The 10,606-nt window shown below is 53.4% G+C and overlaps 1 protein-coding gene across 1 annotated transcript in view; it reads left to right on the plus strand.

The window, feature by feature from the left end:
- Window positions 1-10,366, plus strand: part of DPYSL5 (dihydropyrimidinase like 5) — a 39,497-nt gene extending 29,131 nt beyond the window's left edge. The window contains exons 8-12 of the mRNA XM_040993955.1: window positions 2,137-2,278; window positions 5,679-5,821; window positions 6,248-6,455; window positions 9,386-9,554; window positions 10,231-10,366. Of these exons, the coding sequence (XP_040849889.1) occupies window positions 2,137-2,278; window positions 5,679-5,821; window positions 6,248-6,455; window positions 9,386-9,554; window positions 10,231-10,316 (748 nt within the window). The 3' untranslated portion in view covers window positions 10,317-10,366. The remainder of the gene's footprint in view (window positions 1-2,136; window positions 2,279-5,678; window positions 5,822-6,247; window positions 6,456-9,385; window positions 9,555-10,230) is intronic.
- The last annotated feature ends 240 nt before the right edge of the window (window positions 10,367-10,606 follow it).

Below are 10,606 nucleotides of genomic sequence, written 5' to 3' on the forward strand. Positions count from 1 at the left end.
CTGCAGGAAGCTGGCTTAGAAGTGGAGCTGCCAAGTTTTGAACCAGTCCCCATAAGGAATGTTGCCATTGGCTGCAGCTGCTACACCACAACACCAGCCCCTAGGGACTCCTTCTGCTCCAGGCCCTGCCCAGGTATCTAGAGACCCTCCACCCCAAGCATAAAATGAAACTCCGAAGAGTCCATTCTTCTCTGGTGAGGTGTGTCCTTGAGGTTCTGAAGCATCCCCTATGCCCCATGTTCAGTCTCTTCCACAGCCCTCACAGAGGCCCAGAGTGGCCTTCGCAGGTAGTGTCAACCCATGGCACAGAGAGCCAAGTCCTCTTCCTGTGGCTTTGGCTAAGGCCATTGGTCATCCGGCAAGAGCTGCAGCCACTGAGCCCTGCCAAGCTCTCAAGGAGACAGTGCTCGGGGAAGCCTGACTGCAGATGGCCCATGACAGTTCAAGAGTAGGAAGGGTTTGCCATCTCATCACTGGAGAGAGGGTCTCTGTCACTGCTCCCCTTGCTGCAGGGAGTACTGTAGATACCACAGGCACTCAACACAGCACTTGCTGCCTATGACCCCTGCCTGCTACAGCCAGGCCCTCCTCCACACTCCACACAAATCAACCCCTTCCTCCTGAGGTACCCCAGTCTGGGCAACAGAGACATTCTGACTCCTCTACCCCTCACTGCCTGCGAGCCCTTGGCCTGCAGAGACCTCTCTCTGAGTATGGGCTGGCAGTCTGCCCCCTGGCTTGGCAGAGGGCCTGGTATGCTGTGTCCCCTCTCACTGTCCTGCCTTCGGTCAAAACTACCTAGGGAGCACTTGCAGGGCCTGGTGGGCCTTTGCCACCTACAGCCTTGCATGAAAGACAACCTTGATAATGGTTCTATGACCAAGGTCACAGAGGGCACTGGCAGTGAACCTGCTAACCTGCAAAGCCTGGTGGGCTTACAGGGTCAGAGTTCTCTGCCCTCATTGCTTTCTTTCCTTCTGGGACATTGGAACTCCACATTCAAGGAAGGATGTAGCTCAGAGTTGGTTAGCAAAACATTTTTTTGTTTTTTACTGTCTTTTTTTTAAACATTGTTCACATAGTTGAGACAGATGTTTACACCATGTGGCCTGTACCCATTTCGCTCTCACCAATGGGCACTACAGCTTAGCGCAGCGTAGCCCAATCCACCACGGCCCTGGCTCTCATGTGATCCATTGGGTACTGCAGCCTAGCCTGGCCTGTCCCACGTACGTTCTAGCTGTCATGAGCACCAGAGGGTGCTGGAGCCTAGCGCAGTCTGACCCGCCCCAGACCCAGTCCATACCATCTCAGCTCCCTTGCCTACCTGTGAGTGCAGTGGCCCACTCCATGGAAGTGTCCAGAAGTCATTCCTCCCCTGTTAAAGATGCCCTCGGCTGCTCCCACTCCAATATATCCACAGACCCTCTTCCCCAGACCATCTGCCTGGGCGCAGGGTATCATGTCCCAACCCAGCATTTTCTGCCTTCCCCACATATCAAGAAAGAGACAGAAAGAGAGAAAAATGAAGGAAGGAAGTGAAGGAGGGAGGAAGGAAGGAAGGAAGTGAGGGAGGGAGGAAGTGAGGGAGGGAGGAAGGAAGGAAGAAGAGAAAGGAAAGAAAGAGGGAAAGGATGAAGAAAGGAACGAAGGGAGAGAGGAAAGAAATGGCGGGCAATTATGCTGGCGCACTGTTACGATCAACACAAATTTGGCATTAACGAGATCCATAGTGCCTGCCAGCTACTGGCTGCTTTTCTACTGGCACTCACCTAGGTATAAGGCAGCCTAGGCAGTTGCCTACCGCTTGGGGAGGTTAGCAAAGCTTAACAATGAATGGGGAATGTTTACCCAGCACCTGCTTCTTGCCAGTGGGGTCTGGTGGGAGGGATTTAGCATACAATTCCTGAGAGTAACACTACTTCCTTAGGAAGTGTCATCCCCAAGGTTGTCACTCAAGCCTCCCCAGGTACTGGCAACCTGCACATGTTCCCAAGCTGCTGATAGGTAAACTGAGGTCCACACAGTGGTCACAGGACTACTGAGTGGCAGAGCTAAGAGTGGAGTCGGCTGTGTCCGCTTCCCTGGGCCCAAGCTTTTTCTCTGCTCCTCTTACCCGTCTTTCTTTCCATCCAGTGACACTCTCAACATCGTGGCGTCGGATCATCGGCCATTCACCACGAAGCAGAAAGCCATGGGCAAGGAGGACTTCACCAAGATCCCACACGGAGTCAGTGGTGTGCAGGACCGGATGAGTGTCGTGTGGGAGAGAGGCGTGGTACGTTCCCGCAGCCCCTCCTCTCGCCCCGCCCAGTCCACCGCGGCCCCTCCTCTCGCCCCGCCCAGTCCCCCGTGGCCCCTCCTCTCGCCCCGCTCAGGTCCCCCACGGCCCCTCCTCTCGCCCCGCCCAGGTCCCCCACGGCCCCTCCTCTCGCCCCGCCCAGTCCCCCGCGGCCCCTCCTCTTGCCCCGCCCAGTCCCCCGTGGCCCCTCCTCTCACCCTCTCAGCCCCTTCTTGCAACCTCTCCTCTTGCCAAGTCTGAGCTTAGGTTAGGTAGGACAGGTGTCACCTGGGGTCTTGTTCCCTTTCAAAGCAAAAGGTCTTTTACCCCTTGATGGGAAAAGTATTCGACCTATTATAGAAATTCTGAATATACTGAAAAATTTAAGAAAACAGTCCCCAAAACTCCATGCCTAGAAATAAAGCAATTGACATTCCGGTAAATTTCCTTCTGGTTCTGTGATGCACCCTAAGGTACTTTAATAACCAGGTTCAGCTTTTTACATTTATTTGTTTTTTGCCTGCAAGTAACAGTATATTTTGAATGTCTTCTATTAGTAAAGATTTTATTTTAAAATATATTCATTTGCTGTCACTGTTTAATATTATTTTCTTATATTATATTTATTTGAAAAAGACAAGGATCTCCCAACTGTTCATCTACTCCCTGGATGCCCGCAGCAGCCAGGCCAGTAGCTGGCAGGCAATTTGGATCTCGTTAATGCCAAATTTGTGCTAATCATAACAGTGCGCCAGCATAATTGCCCACCATTTCTTTCCTCTCTCCCTTCGTTCCTTTCTTCCTCCTTTCCCTCTTTCCTTTCTCTTCTTTCTTCTTCTTTCCTTCCTAAAGCCAGGAGCCAGAAACAGTCTGGGTCTCCCAGGTGGTGGGTAGCAAGGGCCCAAGTCCTTGGACCGTCACGGCTCGGTGTGCACATTAGCAAGGGCCCAAGTCCTTGGACCGTCACGGCTTGGTGTGCACATTAGCAAGGGCCCAAGTCCTTGGACCGTCACGGCTCGGTGTGCACGTTAGCAAGGGGCTGCAATGGGGACCTGAGATTAAGCTGAAACCCAAGTTCTCTGACATGGGCTGCAGCATCCCAAGTGCAAGTTTACCTGGCAGGTCCTGGGAAGGAAAGTGACCATGGAGGGACAGTGCTCTCTTGGGGGACTGGATTTCCAGGATTCCTGTTTATATACACTCAGCAAAGCAACGGTTCAAACACAGTTCAGCTCAGTTCAGACAAGGGTTACAAAGGTCAGGTTTGATATACAACTCGTGCCACATGTGTAAGCAGGGAGTTCTAGGGGAGCTGGCAAGGCAGCTGGATCAGAGCACCATTGGTGTGAGATACTGATAAGGAACACTGCTTTGATCCAGGATGATTGGCTAACTAGAGCACAGATGTTCGCCATCCAGGAACTCACTGGGGACAAGAATACACGCTAGGTGCACTCTTTTTTTCTTTAAAGATTTATTTATTTTTATTGGAAAGGCAGATGTACAGAGAAGAGGAGAGACAGAGAAGAAGATCTTCCATCCGATGATTCACTCCCCAAGTGACCGCAACAGCCAGTGCTGCGCTGATCTGAAGCCAGGAGCCAGGAACTTTTTTCTGGGTCCCCCACACAAGTGCAGGGTCCCAAGGCTTTGGGCCGTCCTCCACTGCTTTCCCAGGCCACAGGCAGAGAGCTGGATGGGGAATGGAGCTGCCGGGATTAGAACCAGCGCCCATAAGGGATCTCAGCGCGTTCAAGGCCAAGACTTTAGCCGCTACACTATCGCCCTGGGCCTGCTAGGTGTACTCCTTCCTGAAGCCTCCTCTTTCCTGGAGCCTCTTCTCCACAGGTTCCCACTGGCCTTTGTTGTCCCAGCCTTCCTGTTGAATATATTCCAACACCAAGCAATGCCTTCACCACTGTGCCAAATACCCCCTCATCCAGATATTTGTCTACATTATCGTTCTGATGACTGCAAAATATTTCCTCCAGTGGCCAAGGTCCAGCAACAGCCTTTACTAATCCCTCCTGAGGTTGGGAACTTGTGGCTCTTTCAAATTTTCACTCTTAGAAATGATGCTGTCGGTAGTAGGTCAGCATTTCTGCTCATTTCCATAGAAAGGATTCTTGGGATTGGGTCTCTGATCCAAGATGCATATTTTTAAAAAAATGTTTTAAGGCTCTGGATCCATCTAATCTAGTTGCATTTCAAAACAGGTAGGGACTGGATTTCGTTTGAATAACACCTGTTCTGCCCGTGGCACATGGTAGTTTGGGTCTTAATCTATCACGGATGATTAGATTCAATGCAGAGTGTGAGCTCCAAGGAGATGTGCTATGCTGGAGACTAAGCCAGGAGCTTGGGAAGTGCCTGGCACCCTCATGGCAAGAAGGGTAGGACAGCAAGATGCTTTTCCAGAGAGAAATGCAATAACTTCACCTCACTTTCCAAGGCTGTAGTGACCACCTCCCAGACCACCATGATCCAGAAATATTCAATAGAAAGTTCCAAGAATTAATTTTAAATACCTCCTATTACAGTATATCACTATTACCAATGGCAGAGCCTTTTGAAACAAGAGCGGACACACCACCCAAGGGCTGAGTGAGCTCATGGCATCAAGCTACTGGGCATCTGAGAGGGCACCCGTGGCATGGGCAGCTCTGACTAAGGAAGCTATAAGGTTCCAGGTCAGGTCACAGTGCTAGGGGGAGACAGTCATGTAGCAGTTAAAATGTCAGCATCTTAACTAGCGTAGTGGCTAAAGTCCTCGTCTTGAACGCGCTGGGATCCCATATGGGCGCTGGTGCTAATCCCGGCAGCTTCACTTCCCATCCAGCTCCCCGCCTGTGGCCTGGGAAAGCAGTGGAGGACGGCCCAAAGCCTTGGGACCCTGCCCACATGTGTGACCTGGAGGAGACTCCCGGCTTTGGATCAGCTCAACTCCAGCCATTGTGGTCACTTGGGGAGTGAATCAGTGGATGGAAAATCTTTCTGTCTCTCTTCCTCTCTGTATATCTTCCTTTCCAATAAAAATAAGTAAATCTTTTTTTAAAAAAAAAAGGTATCAGCATCCAATATTGGGGTACCTGGGTTTGCTTCCTGGCTCAGGTCTCTTCCTAAAGCTTGCTGCGAATGCACACGTTGGGAAGCAGCAGATGGTGGCTCAGTTCCCTAGGTCCCTGTAACCTCCAGGAGAGACCTCGATTGAGTTTTTGATTTCCAGCTTTGGCTCCAGCCTAACCCCAGCCAATGCAGGCATTTGGGGAATGAACCAATATTTTCCCTTCTGCCTCCCAAATAAACAAAAAGATTATTAGCGCAACAGAAAAGTCTGCAGAAATGTAAGACATGTGCCCAGGACATACTTGACCTAACAACTCCTGTAATGTTCCAGGTTGGCGGAAAGATGGACGAGAACCGCTTTGTGGCCGTTACCAGTTCCAACGCGGCTAAGATTCTCAACCTGTATCCTCGCAAGGGCCGCATCATCCCGGGCGCCGACGCTGACGTGGTGGTGTGGGACCCCGAAGCCACAAAGTAAACCTGGCTGCAAGAGACTCAGAGTGCCCAAAGCATAGAATCCCTACCCTCCATGGGGCCCAGAGAATGAGGACCCCGGCTTGATGGTGGCCGTCTTATCCCACTTCCTTTGTGGGGCCACATGTCTCCCAGTGTCTGGGTGTCCTCTCCCTGCAAGTGTGCAATCAAATTGCATCAGGGCCACCCCTGCAAACTCACTGTACCTCCGTGGCCCCCTCTGAATACCCTTTCTCCAGGCTTTGATCACATTCTGAGGTTCTGGGCATTAAAACGTTCACCTATGAATTATGGCAGCATAGAGTTCAACCCCTAACAGCCCACCTTCACTGGATGGGAGGTGGAGGGTGGTCCTCCCTTCCCATCCAGCTATTGTATCTTCATTGTCTCTTAGAGCAACATCTCCCCCCATTGCCTCCCCACCAGGACCATCTCAGCCAGCACCCAGGTTCAGGGCGGAGACTTCAACCTATATGAGAACATGCGCTGCCACGGTGTGCCCCTGGTCACCATCAGCCGGGGCCGTGTTGTGTACGAGAACGGTGTGTTCATGTGCGCCGAGGGCACCGGCAAGTTCTGCCCCCTGAGGTCCTTCCCAGACACTGTCTACAAGAAGCTTGTCCAGAGAGAGAAGGTAAGGAGGCAGGGCAGAGTGCACCTGCAGAGTTGTCTTCAAACTCAGAGATTTCTCACCCAGTTTCCCACCTACTTCTCTTCTGGCCAGTGTGGAGCAAGGGGTGTACTATGCTGAAATACATGGGCTTCCATTCCCCTCCTCCTCGGATGACAAGATAGAGTTGTAAATGATCAGACAGAGTCCCTAGTTCTTCGAGGCACCAGAGGGCCATGTGTGCCATGGCTGCTGCATGCCCAGGGCTATGAGGGTTCGGGGGGTCTGCCATGGCTTGGCTGTTTCCTCCACTCTGGATGACATAAGCAGGAATAGAGCTAGTATTTGGGAAGCCATCTTCCAAAGCCCAAAAGTAAGCAGGCACTTGAAGATCTAGGTTGCCAGAGTAGACCCTGCGGGGCAAGGAGCTAAGTGGCTGCTTAGGGGATGCCAGCATCCCATGCCCAGGGGCCAGGTCCTGTCCCAGCAACTCACTCTGCTTCTAATCCAGCTCCCCTGCTAACATGCCAGGGAGGCAATAGATAATGGTCCAAGTGCTTGAGTTTGAGGTCCTTGGCTCCTGGCTTTGGCCTGGCCCAGTCCCAGCTTCTAGACATTTGGGGAAGTGACCCAGCAAGTGTCATTTCTCTCTCACTTGCTCTCTTTCTGTCATTGTGCCTTCCAAATAAATCTTTAATGAAAGAAAAACTGGGGATGGCAGACATTGCTGTGTTATAGCATGTTAAGCTACTGCCTGTGGTACTGGCATCCCATGTGGGCACTAAGTCAAGTCCCAGTTGCTTCACTTCCAATCTAGCTCCCTGCTAGTGCACCTGGGAAAGCACCTGAGGGGGGCCTGAGTCCTGTGCCCACATGGAAGACCAAGAAGAAGCTCCTATCTGGCTCCTGGCTTTGGCCTGGCCCAGTCATTTGGAAAGTGAACCTGCAGGTGGAAGATTCTCTCTCTGTTTCTCCTTCCCTCTCTGTAACTTTGCCTTTCAAATAAATAAAGACATCTATAAAAATAAGATCAAAGCTGCTGATCAGCTCCCCTGGGGAAAGGCCTAGTTTCAAAGCAAGAGAAGCTGCTTCCCTCCTAGAAGCCAAATATAGAAATATGAAGCCCAGGTGTGCTATCTGGGGAGCAGGCTTGGGGTGTCAGAAAACAGTGTTAAATCCCAGGTTGGCCAGTGTCCTCCCCGGCCCCCATCTTCAGCATGTACCTTTGGTGGGGACAGGAGGCTCAGCACCCTGTTCCATGGCAGCGCCTGGAGGAGTGACGCCTTCACACACAAGATGGTCTGCAGAGGGAATCGGCCGATGTGTGGGGTGGTGTTTCTTGGAGGGATTAGGCAGCAGCAATGATGGCTCAACCTAGTGAAGATTCTAGAAATAATCAAAGTTTAGAAACACAAGACAGATGCCAGTTCACAGGAGACAGCTAGGGAGGGGCCCTGGAGAGGAGGGGAACCAAGAAACAGACGTCCCCACCTGGCCCTCCTGCTCCCACAACTCCCACATCGGGGAAGCGCCATTCCAGACGATGTTCTTGCTCTCACACCTGGCCTGCTGCTCCTGTGCTGAGCTAAGCCAAGAGACACTGGGAGGCCCGGCCCTGCTGAGCGTTAGTCATTGAGTGAGACTCCATGAGGCCATTTCACCTGCAAGTGCTTGGTTCCTAAAACCTGGACTTCCACCTGCTGGGGCTATGGGGTTTGTGTTATGTATGCCACAGTCTGCCTATCCCAGGAGCAATGGGTCTGCCCTTTGAGGCTGCAGCTTCTTTTTCTCCACTTTAATCTTGGGCCTGAAGAGAGAGAGTTTCCATCTGCTTGTTCATTCCTCAAAAGCCTGTGACAGGGGCCTGGCGGCATGGCCTAGTGGCCAAAGTCCTTGCCTTGAACATACCGGGATCCCATATGGATGCCAGTTCTAATCCCAACAGCTCTACTTCCCATCCAGCTCCCTGCCTGTGGCCTGGGAAAGCAGTCAAGGACACGCCAATGCCTTGGGACCCTGCACTTGCATGGGAGACTTGGAGGAAGTTCCTGGCTCCTGGCCTCGGATTGGTGTAGCACCAGCCGTTGCGGTCACTTGGAGAGTGAATCATCGGACAGATCTTCCGTCCTCCTCCTTGTATATCTGACTTTGCAATGAAAATAAATCTTAAAAAAAAAAAAAAGCCTGTGACAGCCTAGACTGGGCCAGAGTTGGGAATTCAACCCAGGTCTCTAAATACTCCGACGTGTGACCCAAGCATCCTAACCCCAGATCACATGCCTGCCCCAATGCTGCCAGCTCCTAATCTCAACATGGTTAACTGTGGGGAAATGGGATGCTGAGACCCAAGCAGAAGGCAGCCACCCCAGGGTTTGTGGTAAATAAGCCGAGGGGGCAGAGCCTTTCTCGTGGTGGTGAACTGCGAGAGACTGCACAGGAGCCACAGGTGTCTGAGAAGACAGTACTGTCCACTCGCAGTATCTAGGAAGAGGCGTGCTGCTGCAGGTGACGCTGCTTTTGCAGAATAGGCCATTGTCTTGGATGGTTGAGAAAGACGTTGGGAAAAAGAAGCAACTTCCAGACAAGGCTTCCTCCACCTTGGCTGCACACTGTAACACCCAGTTAGCTATTACTGCTGTTTCCCCATGTCTAAGAGGAAAAAAGAAGGAAAAGCAACATGATAGAAAAAGATCCAGGAAGAACATTCCAGTGACCTCTCCTAGGGTTAATTCAGTCCCTAGTCCCCCTAGCGAGACTGCCTCCCTGGTGGCCATGCAGGGCTTCCGGAAGCCTGTGGCTGTCCCGTCTCCCTGCTGACATGGGTCTTCAGCCCCTGGGCCCCAGCTGTCAGCAGTCACGTGGGTCCCCGTCAGGGAGGCTGCAGTTGCGGCCAGCTGGCTGGCGTCGCTGATGGCATGTGTCTTCTCTCTCTCTTCTCTCACCATCCTTCCCAGACCTTGAAGATGAAAGGAGTGGACCGCACACCCTACTTGGGGGACGTGGCTGTCGTGGTGCACCCTGGGAAGAAAGAGTCAGGCACGCCGCTGGCGGACACGCCCACGCGGCCTGTCACCCGGCACGGGGGCATGCGGGACCTGCACGAGTCGAGCTTCAGCCTCTCGGGTAAGAGTTTGTGGAGGCCTGGGGCAGGCGGGGAGCCCCTGGGGCAAGCAGGGAGTCCCGTGCCTGCAGCCTGCTGCTGCGAGAGTGCACGCTCCGAGGTGGGAGGCATGTTAGGTTTCCTGGGAGACTCTGGTACTTTCTGACTGGAGCTGTTTTCAACCCTAGTGACCCCTTGAGAGCCCTGCACAAAGCGGGGTGCCCCACCTTAGAAGGCCCACCCACCCACCCATCCTCACCAGTGCGTAGTGAGCCCTACACTGCCAGACCCTGCTCTCTTTCCTCCCTCTGACCTCCTCCTCCTTCACCTCCCCATGTCCACCTTCCTTATCCCCGCCCCCATGGGGAATCAATTGTAATTTATATATTCCAATCACTTGGAGCAAACTGTGACCTCAGATTCCTGGCCTTCTGTGCTTGTCCCTCTGTCCGCTGCGACTGCGTCTTGGCTCCCAGGCCATCAGTGGACTCTCTGGGTCCTTGGCAGTGTCCTGTCCCTCACACTTGTCAGTGCCAAGCCGTGTCGCTGAGCCCAGAGCTGGGTGGCCCTCAGTGTGCCTGGGTTTCTCCGAGCGCAGAGACCACTCAGATTCACTCACGGCCGGCGAGCAGACCCCCGGCCCTCACACACGCCTGGATTGCGCAGCCGTGCTCAGCTCAGCTCTCCCTACCCCGGCAGGTTCTCAGATCGATGACCACGTTCCAAAGAGAGCCTCGGCCCGGATCCTCGCACCCCCCGGCGGCAGGTCAAGCGGCATTTGGTAAAGGCCCTGGGCGGCTCCCCCCACGTGAGGATGCACCGCTGCCACCTGCCCCGCGCACCTTCCGGCCGGCCGCAGCAGCTACTGGGGAGGCCGGGTGGGAGAAGTGGGGCTGGGCCACGCACCACCTATGGGGAGGATGTGGGGGGCCCGGGAGGAAGGGCCTGGGCGCCCTCCCCCTATCTGAACGTGATTCACTGTGCTTCGAGCCAACCCTAACAGGCACTTTGAGCAGTTCTGTGGTCCTTTCTTGCCTCGGCCCCCTTCTTCCCCCAGCCCCCTCTCCCAACCTCG

The sequence above is a fragment of the Ochotona curzoniae genome, unplaced genomic scaffold (assembly GCF_017591425.1).
Source record: "Ochotona curzoniae isolate NIBS_2020 unplaced genomic scaffold, NIBS_Ocur_1.0 contig_883, whole genome shotgun sequence".
Lineage (NCBI taxonomy): Eukaryota > Metazoa > Chordata > Mammalia > Lagomorpha > Ochotonidae > Ochotona > Ochotona curzoniae.